Consider the following 20,513-nt stretch of genomic DNA (forward strand, 5'->3'; position numbering starts at 1 on the left):
AATAATTGCTTTAATGATCTCATTGTTTCTTCCTGAATGAATACATGATTTCTGACATATGGACATTACTTTGACACAGTCACATCTGATAACAGATTACTCTAAATTGTAATACAAAGCTGCCTGAAACAGTATATAGTGTGAAAAGTGCACTGTATATAGTATATAGTATATATAGTGCACTGGAACTGTGGCGTGATTCGTGTGAATGTGAAAGCTACTCGGGCTGTATTCAACTCCACTTTTAGACATAAACTCGCAAACTTCCCTAAGCAGTTCCAGTTGCCATTTTGAAGTGCGTTCAACTTTGTAAAGTGGACGAAGGAAGTTTATTTGGAAAGACCCTTGAACTCTTGAGTCTACTCAATATGTTCACTTCAGGTAGATCCATTAAGACCATAATGGAACACAATTGTGACATGACAGCAGATCGCGCTTAATTTAGCCCCACTCCACACAACTCTACAGTAGTGTATGACATTGGAGTTATTTTGACATTTAACCACATTTAATACTTGTAACTACCTTAGGCTGACTGTTTTTTTCACACAGTTATAGTTTATTGTATTATCATTTTAATTTCTTAAGTTTTTAATATTTATTTTTTTAAATATTAAATTATTATTAGACATTTAAATTGAACATTTAAACATTTTAGTTATTTAGTGATTCATTGTAAAAAAAAAAAAAAAAACCTTTTCAATAATAATGAAAAAAAATCATACTCTCTGATCTGTATGTACGTTCCATATTAAGGAATTTAAGCCATTCAAGCTTGCTACAATGTCATTTTCAAGCTTTATTATATGAATACAATGTTCATGTTGTGATAATCATTTCATTTTTACTCAAGCAAAACATCAGCACATGGTTCACAGTGTGAAAGTGAGTTTGGAAATGATGAAACAAGACTATTTTCACCAGTCGGAGTTGGAAAATGAGTGGTATGTTCTGTTACGTTGAACTATTGAACCTAAACAAATCATATCATATTCTGAAGTTTCTCTGCACACATCTGCACAATTGATCATAGCTTTTAGCTTTTGCTGTGACCTTGCCTACCCCTTCACACCACTATGCATATTTTGATCAATTTCAATGATGGACGTTGCGACAATCAGTTGCAAAACATCGCCCACACACTCTTTAGAACACCCGGATCCATGAGGCATCACATCATTACCAGCAGACTGTTCTTATTTAGCTGCTGCGCTAAAGAATTTAATAAGACAAATGAACCTGGTTCTGTTGGTACAGACGAGAAAGAAGATAAGGAGAGGGAGGGAGAGGAGGAGACAAGCTCTTGTCGAAGAAGAGACATGTACAGACAATTAATTTCTGTTTGTGTTGGCAACTTAATCCCATTATATACCCACAGGATTTTTATAGCTACTAACTTTCCATTTAGTGTAAACCATTTATGAATTATGGCATGGAAAAGTGTAAAAGGAAACAGTTTAAGTGAATGGGATTGACTGGCAAAAGCAAATGAAAGGAGGGAGGAAGATTTAAGCTCTCAGATGTTCCTGAGAGCTTGTGCTATTCATACCAGTCGATGGTATTTAGTCTTAAACGCCAAGCTGTAATAGTCAGTGGGAACTAGTAATTGAAAGATGACTTTAATAGAACACACAAAGTCTACATTGTAACTATGAGAATAATGGGGGTTAAATTGGGTCAGAGCGGTCTGGAGGTTCCAGGTTTGATTCGAAGAAGAAAAAAATAACTTTATCAATCAGTTCCTTTTCATATGCAGTGCAGATGTGGTTTGATTCACTACACAATTCCAGCTTTACTTCATTATATTAAATTAGAGGCAGACCCAGTTTGAGATCACTACACTGCAAGAAATGTCAATTTTATAGAAAAAAACTGTAAAAATTAAATGTTTAACAGTAAGTTACCTTGCCATATACAGACTGTTGCGTGTTCCTGGGGGCATGTTTTGCAGGGTTTATGATGTCACCAACCCGGGAAGAAGCTCGGTGTAGTCCAAACCGGTCGTTTTTGTAGGCAATAAACTGCCATAACTTTAAAAGACAATATCTCCGTTTGCATTGAACTTTCAGCGCTGTAACTTTGCAGATACTGTTTATGCTCAAGCAGCAACATTACACACTAACTAAAGTTAAAAAAGTGAAATTGCACCACCCCTTTAATATAAATACTTTTGTTTCTTCCATCTTTTTGGTTTGTTGTCAGAAATGTAGGGTGTTTTGTGTTACATTTTCTGTAAAAAATCAGTAGTTTAAGTAGATTAGCATATTAACTTTATATAATTTAATTAAATATACAGTTATAAGTTGCAAATTATACAGGCACTAATATGCCAATTCGTAATAGCTAAAACATTATCACCCTATTTTTACAGTGAATAAGATTTAGTGAAATAAAGTGCAGAATTTTAACTATTTTTAAAATAAAAACCGCAATAAAAATAAATAACTTAAATAATTAATAACAGTAAATCAAAATTTTAAATAACTTTTTAATATTTATTTTTATTGCTTGTTTAAATATATATTTATACTATTTCCATAATAATTGGAAATAGTATATATTAATAATTTTATTATATAAAATAAGATTAAAAATCACAGATTTTCTCAGACTTTGATCGCAGACTATTGGACCTCACTGTATATCTATATTTTCAAAATCACAGTGGTGTCCCATTAAGCAGCTCCAGGATTATCATCAGATTATATCCTCCAAACCTCCCAAAGATCCCAGTTTAACTTTGATAATGTCTCATTTCACCATTTTCATTGTTTTTTCCTGCGTAGCAGTGCAGGTGTGGCATAAACCATTGCTATGAGAAAGAGATGGCAGGGGGTAGAACATGAGAGAAGGAGGGGGCTAATGAAAAGTGAATGTTCTCTGTTTTGGTTTTCTTTTTGGGGGTGGTTGCTGTGGGGATTTTTGCAGCTTCCATCTCAAAATGTTGAGACAGGGAAGGGGGGATTATGCAAGAGATGGCGAGAGAGGGAGAATGAAGGAGGGGGTGAGTGATTATGTGTCAAAAAAAAAAAAAAGAAGAAAAAAAATGTTAGACTCAGTCCTTAAAAAGCTCTGGCACTGATTTCAGTAGTTCCCAAACTCAAAGCTTCCAACCCCGGACAGGCACAACGAGATGGTAGAGAGAGAGAGAGAGAGAGAGAGAGCAGGAAACTGAAAAACTATTTAGAGGGTAAATAAACAGAGAGGATGTTTCTGGTTCTGAGCTGTCCTGAACGTAAAGTGAGCGAGGAATAGGAAACAATCTCCCCCTGTAGGCTGTCATCTGGATAGTGTTGCTTTTATATCTGCTGCACTGTTTTGGCAAACACCACAAGTGTGCTGTTGTAGAAAGACATCTGTCTGAAGCGACCCATCAAGCAAAGAAAAAGGAAAAAGAAAGAGAACCAGAACTCCGAACTTCAGAAAAGTTTGGACTAGTGCTAATCCCAGCGAAGCTCTCTCATCCGACCTGCTTTCAGAGGAGAGCCCACACTATTTCATCCGTCCTTGGATTATATCTTTCCTACCGTCAGCGTTTTCCTGGGATGGGCTGGCTGCCGTGTCTGTGTTACCTGACAGCGGCAGTGGTTGTGGCGATTGGCTCGGAAAGACGGCAGCACCAGGTGCAGCATGGCCCCTGCCACTACACTTTTATCCTTCCAGAGGTCGAGCAGTGCCGGCCTGCGGGGGACTTCCAGGTGACTAACTCCCTCCAGCGGGACTCACCCTCAGCCCCGGAGTCACCCCACGCTGAACCCACCTGGCAGGAAAGGAAGCTGGAAACCCTAGAGAGTGCCACAGAGAACAATACACAGTGGCTTCAGAAGGTAGTGAATTAGATTAATCCACCTAAACCTCATTCTGTCTGTTTCTCGTTCATCTTTTATAGCACCAGTGTTTCTCAAATTGGGTTGTAGGTTCATCCTAATCAGGGAAAGCAGGGGAAATTTGCTAAATGCTAAAACGTACATGATAACTAACAAGATAAGTTGGCAAAATAAATACATTGTTCAGTCGATTGTTCAGTCATAGTTCAGCCGATTGGTTCTTTTAAAGCCGACTACTTTGGCCAATTGATCTGTTTTTTTTTTTTTCTATCTACGTAAGCTATTTATTTCCACCCTGAACTGTCTCAACTCAGTGCAGCATGCCATGTGAATTTTCCTAGCCCTTCACCTTCCCCAGCACCACCTGCCTACATCTGCTGGGGGGTTCTCCCTACTTTCTTGCTGCAGCTCGTGTTCTATTCACTGTATTTATGTGCATGTTTCGGCAGTAGCCTTTACTCATGCAGCAGCAGCAGCAGCGTAGCAGATCTAGTCTACCAAAACTAAGCCTTTGTACATTTGATTCTTATCAATAAATGCTGTTTAAATCTACTCCAAGTAGTGTTGTCAAACGATTAACGTGATTAATTGCATACAAAATAAGTTTGTTTACATTATATGTGTGTGTAATTATTATGTATTAATACACGCACATGCATGTATATATTTAATAAAAAAATGTTATCTTTATATTTATAAAATGGTTAGTTCCTGTCCTTGATTCTGTTTGGTCAACAGCTGTGTTTTATTCACGATAAAACACAGCTATGTCCGCTTCACCCAACGGTTCTGTGTATCACTACACAACACCCTTAGCAACCACTCTTAGCAATGTAAACTGTTTGTTCTCAGTTGATATTGTTCATCGAAGCTTACTGTACTATGTAGAAGAGTGTTGTGAAAAAGAGATCGAGTGAGCGAGTGTATTACCTGCATTCAGATTTAGCATTTTCCTTTAAGTCAGTCCTATGTTCATAATAAAAAATCTGTTTAAATGTCCGATGTATTATCTTGTCCTTTTAACAGTTAAGGGGTTTTCCCGTGGCTGACAGCGCTAGTCAAAGCATTTGTCAGTTGTGTCTTGTTCCGTGTTCACAACATTCAGTCTTTTCAATGTAAAAGTCTTCGCTACTGACTGACACACTCATAAAGACAGTGTTTGCCGCCATCTAGTGGCGTAATAATGTAACTTCTGTTGCTGGTCACGGTCAGGGACTATTTTTTTCCGGCAAAAGGAAGGCTTTAGTGAAAGTTTACTTCATGAAATTTGCATTGATACATATTTTTGGCTTTAATATTTGTATTGTTTGGTAGCAGTTTTATAAAAACAATAAGGTACTTGAGGTTAATGCTGTATTGTGAATAAGTCATTGCTGAAGGGCAGCCGTAACTTATTCTTTCCCAGATAAAACTTTCTGAGATTAAAAATCTCTTTTACAGAATTGACCTGGCCAAGATGAGCAGCACAGCATTCTTAAAAAAAAAAAAAAACACACACACATCAAACACAGTAAAACGATTCACGATACAGCACAGGCTCTTGTACCTTATTTCCTACATAAAATATATAAAATGTAAAGTATATACAGTACAGTCCAAAAGTTTGGAACCACTAAGATTTTTAATGTTTTTAAAAGAAGTTTCGTCTGCTCACCAAGGCTACATTTATTTAATTAAAAATACAGTAAAAAACAGTAATATTGTGAAATATTATTACAATTTAAAATAACTGTGTACTATTTAAATATATTTGACAAAGTAATTTATTCCTGTGATGCAAAGCTGAATTTTCAGCATCGTTACTCCAGTCTTCAGTGTCACATGATCCTTCAGAAATCATTCTAATATGCTGATTTGCTGCTCAATAAACATTTATGATTATTTTCAATGTTGAAAACAGTTGTGTACTTTTTTTTTCAGGATTCCTTGATGAATAGAAAGTTCAAAAGAACAGCATTTATCTGAAATACAAAGCTTCTGTAGCATTATACACTACCGTTCAAAAGTTTGGGGTCAGTAAGAATTTTTATTTTTATTTTTTTGAAAAGGAATTAAAGAAATTAAACCTTTTATTCAGCAAGGATGCATTAAATCAATCAAAAGTGGCAGTAAAGACATTTATAATGTTACAAAAGATTAGATTTCAGATAAACACTGTTCTTTTGAACTTTCTATTCATCAAATAATCCTGAAAAAAAATATTGTACACAAATATTTTGTACAATTGTACACATTAAATGTTTCTTGAGCAGCAGATCAGCATATTAGAATGATTTCTGACGGATCATGTGACACTGAAGACTGGAGTAATGATGTTGAAAATTCAGCTTTGCCATCACAGGAATAAATTACTTTGTGAAATATATTCAAATAGAAAACAGTTATTTTAAATTGTAATAATATTTCACAATATTACTGTTTTTTACTGTATTTTTAATTAAATAAATGTAGCCTTGGTGAGCAGACGAAACTTCTTTTAAAAACATTAAAAATCTTAGTGGTTCCAAACTTTTGGACTGTACTGTATATACATTATATACATGCAAATATTTGTTAAATGTATACATGTATGTGTGTGTATTTAAATATACATGATAAATATACATGATACGCAGTACACACACATATATTATGTAAACGTTTATATATTAATATAAATATATATATTAAGTAAACGTTTATTTTGGATGCGATTAATTATTGATGGATGTGCATCCAATCAAACTCTATGGTACTGTGCTGCGAAATTTTGTACGTTCTTCTTTGGCAAAGCAGTTCACATGGTCGGTTTCCCAAATTTTCTTGTTTTAGGGATCTAGAAACTGAAGTGCAGAATTTTAAATATTTCGATTAAAAACAAAAACTAATTAAAAATAAATTCTTCTTGGTAGAAGCTATAGCTAAATTAATCAGATGCTAACAGGTTGTGTGACATCCTCGAAAATCATGAACAAAGCTGTGAAAGGAAATACAACCCAGACTAACATGGTTTCTGTCGACCACAACGTGTTTGTATGGTGAATTATAGGCGGCCGAGCATCGGAATTTAGACATTTAGAACCCAAACTGTAAATATTTGTCCTGTTCAGACTATGTCATGGATAATGTTGGAGTTCATGGAAATATTAATATATTTCAGTGTTTGATTGTAAGGGATTTTGTTTACCTTTGTACGATAAATAATTTTGATACTTTGTTAGGCGGCTACTTTAATTTCTCAAGTGGTTTTGCTTCAGGATCCAGAATTTACATTAGACAAGTTTATGCACATTATTTATGTTTGTGCACTGTAGATGTGTCTCAATCTGCATTACACATTATCCTCATAAGGTTATTACATTTGGAAAAAGACTAAGAGAGAGGTAAATCCTGAACATGTTTAAGCAAGATTTCCTGGATGTGTAGATCATTTAAGCCTGGTGGAGTTTGTCTGTATCTGAACTGTTTTAAATCCGGAAATACAAGGATTCGGCCTCCATTAAGCACCAGATCCATTTCTCTCTGTCATATTTTTTCAGTAAAAGTTCTAAGATAAACATCGTTTCTGCACTGTAAAAAGTAGAAGTGCGTTTGTTTCCACCTTGTCTAACCCCTTTAACAATCATGTTCGCTGATGTATTCGAATGTAGTTAGGTTTATTCTGCAACAGTACTACATTTACATTTATTCATTTAGCAAGCCCTTTTATCCAAAGCTTAGATAAAAAAAAAAATATTCTTGTCATATTGAATAATATTCTGACTTTGATAAGTACATTTAACTTGGATGTCACCGTTTTTAGGTTCCCTGACAAACATTATTACAGTGTGTTTCTGACTAACATAATTCAGGCTTATCTCTAAAACATTCTGTTTGAAAGGGATATTGCTCTTTTTACAGATACCAACAGTTAAAACCTGCAGATTATTGTATGGATGGTAGAGATAATGATGTTTTTGCAGTGAAGGTCATTTAAAGTCTGATAACATTATGGCACAGTCATTTCCCACAGTAATTCAAATAAACTGTGTGTTTTGAGACAGTTTATCTCTGTGCCATTTGCACTACATTTCAATGAGAAGGTCATTACTTGTCACATTGCCGCAGATTCTGTTATGTAGGCCATATGAACAGCAAGAACTTCTAAAATATGCTTTATCCTTTGCTAAAAAATCACATCCCAGCCAAGCTTTGGCCTGCTCTGTTTGTCACCCAGACTATGGGCTGTCTACAAAGTCTGTCTCCTTATTCAGGCCTCCCATTGGATCACTCCATAAATATGGAGACATAGGGGGCTTAGTATCATGCGTGCACTGCGCACCAGAAATCCTTCTGCGTGCCAAAGGATTACAAAAAGGGTCAAAAACACTCATGAGTCGTCTGACTTTCAATTTTACAGGCCTTACTTCTGGCACAAGATGCATTTAACTGACAGTAGGAGGTATTGAAAAAAAAGGTAAAGCGGCTACTATATCTCAGAAATAGCGGACCCTCTTGACATGCCTATATGCACGCTTTCACCAGCAGGCCAAATGTTGTATAAATTATTATTTCACTCCCTCTTCGGTCATTGAGTGCAGTGTGCGGTAGAATCAGCAGCTTCCTGAGCATTGGAGAACGTTGACCTTCTGGCCCGCTGCTGAGTGGATTGTACTGGGTTTTCAACACCACAGACGATCTGCTTTGCATATGCATTACTAGACTTTACGACCACAGGCCACACATGAGATGGTGTATTTGTATCACACACCATAGTCCCACATGACTATCTGACCCCCAGGGTCTTCGAGAACCCCCCTAAAGAAAACATGAGCTAATCCTGTATGTTCTTCAATGAAATTCCAATGAGGGAACAACTTGTTTTTTCTTTATTTTTGTTCAGCATCCTGACTTCTGTTGAATCACATTAATCCTGTGGGTGGTCATTGTTAGTTAGTTAGTAGTTTTTAATTGTTCCTTAACAAGTGGAACTTTATTGTAAAGTGTTACCAAGATTTGGTTATTGAAAGAACTCTCTTATGCTAACAGAGGCTGCCAAAGGTGGCAGGTGAAATATGTAGTTAGTTGTGTCAATATGCTTAGTTAGTCATCACTGATTTTCTCTCTCAATCAGATAGCACACACTATTCACTATTCATAGTCAATGATATAAATATAGAATGTGATTCATAAATGGGCGTAAAACTAAACAAACCTGCTATGAACATAGCAATTAACACAAATCCTCTTGCCCCAAAACGTTTATCCAGGCTCTGTTCAGAAAAGAGAGAAAATCAAACATGAAAAATCACAACAAGCTTTTTGTGTCATAGTAGTGACACAACAAACCAAAAAGCCTTTGTATTTGTTGTTTTAGAGGTGAATAAATCATCTCTCTTTCAGGCAAGAACACGTCTCTTTATTCTCTGGAATATACACAGGCAGTAGTTGTAACAGTTTCTTGGCTTCCCAGCATCCTTTCTTAACACTGCATTCTAATCCAAAATAATCTCCTACGACAGATCTTCTGCTTGCCTATGCAGCCTCTGTCTCTCAGTTTAAAGCCGCCAAGATGCACTGACACGTCCTGCTAAAAAAAGATAGGAAAAAGACAAAGAGTGAGAGACAGATGATGATGTAGTGAATTACAGGAATACTTCAAACCAAAAAGGACAAACAGTAGCACTAAAGGGGACCTTTTCACAAGATGCAATATAAGTCTCTTGTGTCCAGCTTCGGCTTTTTGAGCTGAAACACAAGTTTCAGCTCAAAATACCCCACAGATCATTTATTATAGCTTGTCAAATTTGCCCTTATTTGGGTGTGAGCAAAAACACGCCGTTTTTGTGAGTGTCCCTTTAAATGCAAATGAGCTGAAGCTCCTGGCCTGCTTTCCAAAAGAAGGCGGAGCTTTAACAGCTCACGCTTTGGTTGCTCAACGACAACAAAGGAGTGGGCATTGATATTCCGGAAATCAAAGTAAGGTTCAATAAAAGAATATCCGATCATGTTTTTGTATATACAGCTGAACTAGTGGCAGTTTCTTTGGGTTTACAATGGGTGGAGGAAGTCAAACCGGACAGAGTGATAATATATTCTGACTTAGCAGCAATATTACAGACTCTTACTACTAGCAAAACAACTAGAGAAAACATTTGAAAGGTGCCCTAGATTATGTTTTTAAAAGATGTAATATAAGTCTAAGGTGTCCCCTGAATGTGTCTGTGAAGTTTCAGATCAAAATACCCCATAGATTTTTTTTAATTAATTTTTTTAACTGCCTATTTTGGGGCATCATTATAAACGCGCCGATTTTATGCTGCGGCCCCTTTAAATCCTGTGGTCCACGCCCACAGAGCTCGCGCTTGCCTTGAACAGTGCCTTAACAAAGTTTACACAGCTAATATAACCATCAAAATGGATCTTTACAAAGTGTTCGTCATGCATGCGGCATGCATGCGTCGGATTATGTGAGTATTGTATACTGTTATATTGTTTACTTCTGATTTTGAATGAGTTTGATAGTGCTCCGTGGCTAAAGCTAACATTACACACTGTTGGAGAGATTTATAAAGAATGAAGTTGTGTTTATGCATTATACAGACTGCAGGTGTTTAAAAATGAAAATAGCGACGGCTCTCTTGTCTCCGTGAATACAGTAATAACCGATGGTAACTTTAACCACATTTAACAGTACATTAGCAACATGCTAACGAAACATTTAGAAAGACAATTTACAAATATCACTAAAAATATCATGTTATCATGGATCATGTCAGTTATTATTGCTCCATCTGCCATTTTTCGCTATTGTTCTTGCTTGCTTACCTAGTCTGATGATTTGGTTGTGCACATCCAGACGTTACTGGCTGCCCTTGTCTAATGCCTTTTATAATGTTGGAAACGTGGGCTGGCATATGCAAATATTGGGGGCGTACACCCCGACTGTTACGTAACAGTCGGTGTTATGTTGAGATTCGCCTGTTCTTCAGAGGTCTTTTAAACAAATGAGATTTATATAAAAAGGAGGAAACAATGGAGTTTGAGACTCACTGTATGTCATTTCCATGTACTGAACTCTTGTTATTTAACAATGCCAAGATAAATTCAATTTTTCATTCGAGGGCACCTTTAATAGAAATTTATACAGCATTGTTACATTTAGAAAGATTGCGAATAGATGTTCAATTTTGTTGGATACCTGCACATTTAGGAATCTTAGGTAATGAGGAAGCTGATAAATTAGCAAAAAAAAAAAAGCTCTAAATCTTACTTATAAAATTGAGATTTCTCTTGGAAAAAATTAAGGTAAAGCTATAATAAAAAGTAATATTGACAAAAATTGGCAAAAAAATATGGGATTTAGATAATAAAGGAAGAGAATATTACAGAGTTCAAAAATCAATTAAAGTTGGAACATTTAACAGTAGAAATAGAAGAGAGGAAATAATCTATACAAGACTATGGTTAGGACACAGAAGACTTAATAATACATTATTTCTTATGACTAAAATAAACTGTGAGGTATGTAATTGTAAAGAAAATGTAGAACATGTTTTAATAAAATGTAGAAAATTTCAGGAAGAGAGAAAAAAATTTAAAGAATGTATTATTAAAATAGGGAGAGAATGGAATATAAGTATTTTAGCTATAGGAAATTCTCAAAGTGAAATTGTTGAGGCATTAATGAAGTTTATGCAGGAAACTGGTAGAGGTAAAAGAATTTAAAAGATCAACGAAGCCATGATTTTACACACTCCAATATAGTAGGTGGCTGTATGCACCTTTAACGATGGTCTGTAACCCACCATAAAACTAAAAGAAGAAGAAGACAGTGTTCAGCCTTACATTGTTCAAACTGTCAGTCGGACACTGATGGAGAGACTCAGGAAGAAGTTGCAACTATTAGAATGCAACTGGATGTTTCCGAATGGTTAGTGGATAAATGTATGCAGTTGCTGTGGAGTTGATTCAACTCATCGACTAGCAGTGATTCCTTTTAAAAGAAAATATCTCCATTTGCAGTGAACTTTGAGCGTCGTAACTTTGCAGATGTTGTTTATGCTCAAACAGCAACAATACACACTAACTAAAGTTAAAAAAGAGAAATCATAATCAACCACCCCTTTAATAGAGTCATCCATTTAACTTCTATGTCTTTTAACTAATATGGTTCCTATAGTGCATATTGGATGTCAGTAACATCAAACGCCATTGGTTCAAAAGTGTCTCATACCCAAACGTCATAATGTCAAAAACCTGCTTTTATAGTTAAATTCTAGATTTTGACAGCATGTGATCACTATGAAATGTCATTGTATAGAAAAGATGTATGTGAATAACATCATACAGATTTTGAACGTCATGAGAGTGAGGAGATAATAAAAAAAATAATTTTCGAATGAGTGATTCTTCTAAAGAAGTGAAAGATTGCTCAATAGAACTGTTCTTGCTCAACTGTCCTTGAGTAGGCCGATCTATTGTTTTCAGTAAAGCTTCACAGAGAGTTTGAGTGTTCATGTTTGGCCCCTTTTAATAATAAATCTCATTTTCCAGGAAATGGGAAAATACAAATGGACTTGGCTGCTTTTTAATTCACTTCCATTTTTTTATACCTCATTATTTAACTCAATTAAAACCCTTTGAATGTTCATTACTGAAAGTGCCGGAACAGCAAGATTAAAGTCAGTTTAATCAATGCCACTTTAGTTTGCCGTGAAGCTTACCTACTTAGGGACTGGCAAAAAAATCATCCTTGGAAAAACGTTCAAATTACATGGTACAGTGAAGATTTGACAGGATTTCTCTTCCCTTTTGTCATTTTTTGAAAAAGCCACATCAATCTCAGATCTGTTTATTACTCTTAGATGTTTGGTGCCTCGATTTTATAGCTTGCATAAATGGTCGTGGTCTTTATTTATTTATTTATTTATTTTTGCCTCCCTTCATATCACATCAAATGATGAATTAAACTGAGTGAACAAAACATAGTTTACCCAGAGGCGCTCACACCAGTGTCTCAGCAGGGTGGTACAGTAGCCATGGCTAAGAGATGCCATGTGTTGTGCATATGGTATGAAGTACACTGTCATCTGTACTCTGTGCAGATGTCATTTATTTGTAGACAGTGGCACTGAAGATGGATGAGGGCATATTTGTATTGCCTCATTAGAATTGTACAGTGTGCACTGAAGTCCATTTGTCCGAAGGGAGTCAAGCACTGTCAGTAAGATTGATTGTACAGCACTTGTTTTAGCGTTGATTTCCGACCATGCATTTCATATTGATTATTTTGTGCTGTTTTGGCCTGTTGGCAAACTTCTCAGACACTTTTCAAGATTATATATCATTTTCACTAAAGGCTAGCACCGACAGATGCAACAAACACAGACAGACTTGTTCTTTTTGCAGGTTTTGCCAAATTTTAGTTGGATCAGTGTGTTACCCCTAGCTGTTGGTGTCTGTTGATGTAGATTTTTTCCCCAAAGATTGAGCTTTGAATTTTCTATTTATTAAAGAATCCTGAAAGAAATGTGTCATGGTTTCCACAAAAATATCAAGCAGCAAAAACTATTTTCAACATTGATAATAAGAACCATTATTAATAATTGAGCACCAATAACTGATAAAAATGTAGCTCCAATCAGGATATTAGAATGATTTGAATGTGCACAGCACATTGTTTGACAAAAAAGTTTAATTTCATGAATTAAATGTTATGCGTTCATTTGATTGCCAGAAAAATTTAAATACACAACAGAATTTCTAAAAAAAAAAAAGTCATAAAAATATATATTTTTAATTAATAAATATTGTTGTTTTTAATAATTCAATTAATTAGACATGCTTTTTGATTATTAAAATGGATTTAAACCATTAAAATGGAATCCAGAAAACAGAATTTGGTAAAAAAAAAAAAAATTTGAGGGGAAAGAATAAAACGTTTAACATAGGGCCCTAAAAGAATGTAATTTTTTTGTTAAACTTCTATTAAATTGTTGGTAAATTGGACAAGATTCATTATTTCAATTAATTAGACATGCTTTTTGATTACTAAAATTTAATTTAACCATTAAAATGGAGTCAAAAAATAAATAAAACGGAAAAAACGGAATTTGGGAAAAAATAAAACGGATTTTATAGGGCCCTAAGTAACAATGCTGGAAATTCAGCTTTGCCATCACAGGAATAAATTATATTTTAAAATATATTCAAATAGAAAAACAGTTCTTTTAAATTGTAATAGTATTTCACAACATTACTGGTTTTATTATATTTTTGATCAAATAAATGCAAACTTGGTGAGCATAAAAAAAATGTAATTATTCCAAACATTATCAGTCAAAAGTGTGGAATAATTCAAATGTTTTTATTGTTTTTGAAAGAATACGATATAGAATGGTTATCCTGTGTTTACGCCTCTCCATACTGCTAGTTCTTTGTGTTATGTACAGGTATATTAGATGGAGATGTTGGTGTATGTTTGTTGATGTGTCTTGTGTCATGTTTACAGCTGGAGAGCTATATTCAGGAGAATGTGAGATCAGAGATGGAACGGAATGTCATTCACACCCAGACAGCCACCATGCTGGAGATCGGAACCAATCTTCTAAGCCAATCAGCGGAGAACACACGCAAACTGACAGATGTGGAGACACAGGTGAGGCTGATCAAATGAGACTGACAGCATCCAGAAATAAATGGCACCCCATTCTAACCGAGGCAAGCTGCTGTCTGACTTTGCTGTGAAATGCTTTTTCTCTAATTGCTTAAACCACATTTTGAAGACAAGCAGTCATGTGGACACCTCTCATGCCAGCATTTGTTAAAAATCCTCTATTATAGTCAGCAAACTGCTCATTGAGTTGCATTGGTGACTCAAAATCCAATTAAATTCTTGGAGCTCAATGACTGATAATATTTAACCTTGTGCAGTTAAGCGAGTTCACAAAATTAGGCCTCAGTGCATCACATTTGACACTCAAAGCACTGTTGCCTATTTTGGATAGTGTGTGTATGGTTTTTCACTCATCTAAATTCATGGCCAACAGAAGCAGGGTTAAGTGGCCATGCAGAGTAGTGTTGGAAAAGAAACAGAGAAACAGTGAAAATAGCCCAACTAAAACAGCCATAGTGTTTATCCTCTCAAAGAGTGATTGTTTCACACTGCTATGATTTTGCTTTCATTTTGTCGCAGTCAGCAGTTCATTGAACATCATAGTACAGCCTGAAAAAATACTGGGCTGCGCTTGTCAGGGCTTACAGTATGTTTGCTGTGTTAGAGCTGCTTGGAAAAACATGTTGCTGTTTGAATGAACAGGCATGATGGGATAATCACTACTGAATTACGTGTGACTTTTTGAAGTGTTTGGTTCACTTTATTACGGCTTCAAACGATTAAGGAAAAAGTTCAGCCAGAATTTAACCATCTTTCATTATTTTCTAATCTAACCTCATGTTGTTCCAAATCCATATCTATCTTTCTTTCTTCCATGGAGCACAAAAGGAGAGATTTTGAAGACTTTTTCATGTACCTAAAATGAATGAGAACTGTCTGATCTGTGAACAGTCTTACAAGTTGAATCTTTTCAACTAATCAAATTATTTGATCACGGCGGTTTACGGTTTATTGATATATTGGAAGATTATCAGTAAATACATAAGTATTTAGATGTTCCTCACATAGGACTTGTAATTTAGTCTTTTATGATGTTTTAAGGTGCGTTTGCATCCTTTTTGAAGCTTGAAAGCTTCAGTTTTCATACATTGTGATTGAATGGAAAAGTGCGCCCAGCACAGACTTTGGATTATTCCTTTTTGTGTTCTGTGGAAGTAGGAAAGTAATTCGGACATAAAGGTAATGACAGAATGTACATTTTTGGGTGAACTATTTCTTTAACACTGATTAAAACTCATTAACATATTGTATTTGATTCCAACAATGCTACTTCAAATATTGTTCTTGGATAAAGTTGGCAGCTTTAATGTTGCAGGGAAACATCTGGTACTACCTTCAACGAACGTTCAACTACAGCATTTTCTTGGAAAAAACCTAAATCCTGTACATTTGCATTCAAGCAGAGATGTTTGAACCATAATACTTGGACAGGAAATGCGGCATCACTCTCTCATGTCTTTAAATATTTTAAAGGTAAACTCTCTTTCCGCTTGTCTGTCATGTGGGCCTGTTTGCAGGTGCTGAACCAAACCAGTCGTCTGGAGATCCAGCTGCTGGAGTACTCTCTGAGCACCAACCGGCTGGAGAAGCAGCTCCTAGAGCAGACCCAGGAGGTCTCCCGCCTCAATGACAAAAACAGGTGAGTCGTCTGCAAATGTGCAGCGTCTCAGTCACACCCTCATGCACGTGAGCTCTGCCTCTAAAGTTATTACAAATGCAAAAGCGCATTCATGCATATTTTAATGCATATTTAACGCATTAATTGCATATGCTAATGACCTGTTATAATAAAGTTGCTAATACACACTTTATGTAGATCATGTTGCCTCCTTACAAAAAAGTTTTTTCAAAAAAGTGTTTTGGACCCCATGTCCACCTGTATTTAAAGGTGCCCAAGAATGCTTTTTCACAAGATGTAATATAAGTCTAAGGTGTCTCCTGAATGTGTCTGTGAAGTTTCAGCTCAAAATACCCCATAGATTTTTTTTTTATTAATTTTTTTAACTGCCTATTTTGGGGCATCATTAACTATACACTGATTTTGGCAGCGCCGCCCCTTTAAATCGCGTGCTCCCTGCCACACGAGCTCTCGACTATATTACAGTGCATTTACAAAGTTCACACAGCTAATATAACCCTCAAATGGATCTTTACAAGATGTTCGTCATGCATGCTGTATGCATGCTTCGAATTATGTGAGTAAAGTATTTATTTTGATGTTTACATTTGATTCTGTATAAGTTTGAGGCTATATGCTCTGTGGCTAATGGCTAATGCTACACTGTTGGAGAGATTTATAAAGAATGAAGTTGTGTTTATGCATTATACAGACTGCACATGTTTAAAAATGAAAATAGCGACGGCTCTTGTCTCCGTGAATACAGTAAGAAACGATGGTAACTTTAACCACATTTAACAGTACATTAGCAACATGCTAATGAAACATTTAGAAAGACAATTTACAAATATCACTAAAAATATCATGTTATCATGGATCATGTCAGTTATTAATGCTCCATCTGCCATTTTTCGCTGTTGTCTCAATGTATGTCTTTTCCATGTACTGAACTCTTGTTATTTAACTATGCCAATATAAATTCAATATTTAATTCTAGGGCACCTTTAAAAGGTTAGTTCACCCAAAAATGAAATTTCTCTCATTAATTACTCACCCTCATGTCGTTCAAAACTCATAAGACCTTCTTTCATCTTTGGTACACAAAGTAAGATATTTTTGATATAATCCGAGAGGTTTTTTTTTTTTATCCCATAGAAAACAACGTAATTTCCATCATTCAAGGTCCAGAAAGGTAGTAAAGACATTGTTAAAATAGTCAACGTGACTACAGTGGTTCAACCTTAATGTTATGAAGCAACGAGAATACATTTTGTGTGCAAAAAAAAAAAAAAAAAAACTTTATTCAACACTTTCTTCTGTCAGACTTGTACGCAGTGAACGCAGCCGTGTTTAGCGCTTCCGTGTTTACGTCCGAACGCCGGCTCAGTATTGATCACATGCACGTGTCGTGGTGCTCAGGTGAACAGCCTCGGTCAATACTGAGCCGGCGTTCGGAATAAAGTTGTTATTTTTGTTTTGTTTTTGTGCACAAAAAGTATTCTCATCGCTTCATAACGTTAAGGTTGAACCTAGTCACATAGACTATTTTAACAATGTCTTTAATACCTTTCTGGACCTTGAATGATGGTAATTATATTGCTTTCTATGGAGGATAATAAGAACTTAATTTGCCTTAATTTGTGTTGCGAAGATAAATGAAGATCTTACAGGTTTGGAACATGAGAGTGAGTAATTAATGACATAAATTTTATTTTTGGGTGAACTAACCCTTTAACTCTGGTATTAACAGACTGTCCTCCAAAAAAAACGACCCTATAGGTTGTTTTTTAAGCACCATATTACGACCTATATTTACATTTTGAAGTCATACGCCCTCTAGTGGGCGTAAAAATAATGACAGTGTCGTGTTACGTCTGTCGTCATGCAATGACGTATGACTGTCATTACCAATCAAAATGCGTGTTCATTTAAATGCAGTGTGTGGACTTTTTACACCATTTCTCCTATTTCCTAGCCTGGGTGCCAGCCCGAACCCCGCCCACAACATTTTTTGGACGGGAAGTTCGGTCTGGACTCGATCCATTGTGGAGTAGTTATGCTCGGCTCCCAGAAGGCCGAGCCAATCAAATTGCCAGGGTGGGCTTTAATCGATGATGGACAGGCTATCTGCGGTTACGTAACCACCCACGTCATCAAAGAGCGCTTGGGTTGAATTGGTTTTCACCAACGATGACTGCAGCTGGAGAAGTAAGATGTTTAGATTCCGCTATCACGTCTGTAATAAAAGAAATCGACAGCGCATTAATTTTAAAAGACGAACAAAGAACCGCAATCGAGGCATTTGTCGATGGGAAAGATGTGTTTGCCGTCCTTCCAACGGGATTCGGCAAAAGTTTAAGTACAAGTTCAACATACGTCACTTACTGCGTTGCTCTGATTGGTTGTAGGTCTATCCAATTGAGTGCAGAGTTTTTTTTTTTTACTGGTTCAGTTAAGACACGCCCCATAATTCAAGTGCAATGGAGCAGTATCAGACTCACATTCTGCCTAGAATATGAGTAGTCAGGCTACCTATTTCCATTTACCAAAACTAATTTTTATTAATGACTACACCCACCCCACCCCTAAACCTAACCGCCCCTATGAGTCGTATTTCAGGGAAGTGACAATCGACCTATATGGTCGTATTAGTTGGAGAACATGTTGGGTATTAAACACTGATCTATGGACCTACATTGAGCACATCAAAATGGTAAACAGAAGCTAAAATGTCCTTGCTTGATGCGCAAGAACCATTGAAATTTGTTATCATGCTTAAAGCAAGTGCGGTTTTGCGTCTGTTTACCATATTTTATGTGCTCAATGTGTATATGCTTTCATCAATGATTATATGCATATAAAAGCCTAAATTAAATGCGTTTATCATATAAACTGAGTGTGTCTCTTTGGAAGACTTGGATTAAACTGCCTAATTCATATGAATTATTTTTATGATAATTTGGTGGAATGGACTTTCAATGGAGGGAGAGAAATCTCTCAGGTTTCATTAAAAATATCTTTAGAAGATGACCGAGGTTGAGTAAATAATGAAAGAATTGTCATTTTTGGTTGAACTAACACTTTACTCACCCTCAAGTCATTCCAAACCTGTACGCATTTCTGTTGCCATTGGCTTCCACTGTATTTTCTTGTCCATATGGAAGTCAATGGGAAGCGAAACCCTTTGGTTACCAACATTCTTCAAAATATCTGCTTTTATGTTCCAAATAAAGAAAAAAAAGAAAATCATACATGTTTGGAATGACATGAGGGTGAGTAAATGATGAAAGAGTTTTCATTTTTGGGTGAACTATCCCTTTGATATCAGGATCAAAGACATCTCATCAATAATCTAAGAGAGATATTTCTAATTTTCCCTGTTTTTTTCCAGGTGTTTACTATCTCATATTCTGAAAATAAGTTATAAAACAAGGATCACCTGTTTCGCAGCTCTTTTATGACTTTATAATTGTATTCAAATAAACAATGACACTGCAGAGCAGCAAGAACCTTTCACACAAAAAACAGCACTCTGTTACAGTAAATTTTCTGTTGAGCACCAGTAATAAAGAAAATGCGTTTTCATCTTTCTCTGTTGGTCTTTCGGGAAATTTGGCTCAGTGATTATACATCTTTCTGCTAACTCAAATTAAAATATGCAAGCATTTTGTGGAAACTTAAACTTTCTGTCTAAAAATGGGACAGTAAGATAATCTATTCAGGAATGAAATATGGTGAACAGGATTTTTTACAAGGTACTTTAGAATAAAGCTGCATCTTAACAACACAGTGTTTCATCTCAACAAATTAAGATGATTTAAAAACAAATCATCTTAAAAACTATTTGACAAGGTATACTGAAGTGCAGAGCTCCTTGAAAGGATGCATGCTGGAAGAACAGAACAGAAAGCAAAGAAAGATTTAGGGAATGTTTCTTTCGACTAGCTGAAAGTAGCTTGTTCAATCTGTGTAGGTGGATTGTTTCAATAAAAAACTGCTGCAAAGTCATTAGTCGGACTCATAAAGATCAGGCCTGTGGGATTTATTGTCTTTATTTGGAGCTTGGTACGGTGCCAGCTCACACAGCCTGTCAGAGTGTTTTGATTTTGATTTTGATAGAGAAGCCCAGGCAACAACACCATCTGTGAATGGCAGCGGTATCCAGGTGTTTACAGGTCTACCGGCCTCTCTGGCTCACAGAGGTTTGTGATGTGGAATCTGAGAGGCTTATTCAAGGGTGTCATCTGTGCTGAGAGTAGCACGAACAAACAGCTATTTGGCGACAGAGTGAAGTATTAAAAATTAGGATTTGATTTGACAATCAATACAAGACAAACTGTTTGTTTATAGACACAATTTATGTACATTAAGACAATATTCGATCCCACTTTATATTAAGTGGCCTTAACTACTATGTACTTACATTTAAATT

At 35.9% G+C, this 20,513-nt stretch overlaps 1 protein-coding gene across 10 annotated transcripts in view; it reads left to right on the top strand.

Moving 5' to 3' along the window:
* angpt2b (angiopoietin 2b) overlaps positions 1 to 20,513 on the top strand; it is a 70,618-nt gene that overhangs the window by 30,972 nt on the left and 19,133 nt on the right. For 8 of the 10 annotated variants that reach the window (XM_048201490.1, XM_048201493.1, XM_048201494.1 and 5 more), the window contains 2 exons: positions 14,299 to 14,445; positions 15,981 to 16,102. In XM_048201490.1, the coding sequence (XP_048057447.1) occupies positions 14,299 to 14,445; positions 15,981 to 16,102 (269 nt within the window). Of the gene's footprint in view, positions 1 to 2,841; positions 3,828 to 14,298; positions 14,446 to 15,980; positions 16,103 to 20,513 lie in introns of those variants that run through there. The other 2 variants (XM_048201488.1, XM_048201487.1) reach the window with 2 other exon arrangements.

Source organism: Megalobrama amblycephala, linkage group LG9 (assembly GCF_018812025.1).
Source record: "Megalobrama amblycephala isolate DHTTF-2021 linkage group LG9, ASM1881202v1, whole genome shotgun sequence".
NCBI classification, from domain to species: domain Eukaryota; kingdom Metazoa; phylum Chordata; class Actinopteri; order Cypriniformes; family Xenocyprididae; genus Megalobrama; species Megalobrama amblycephala.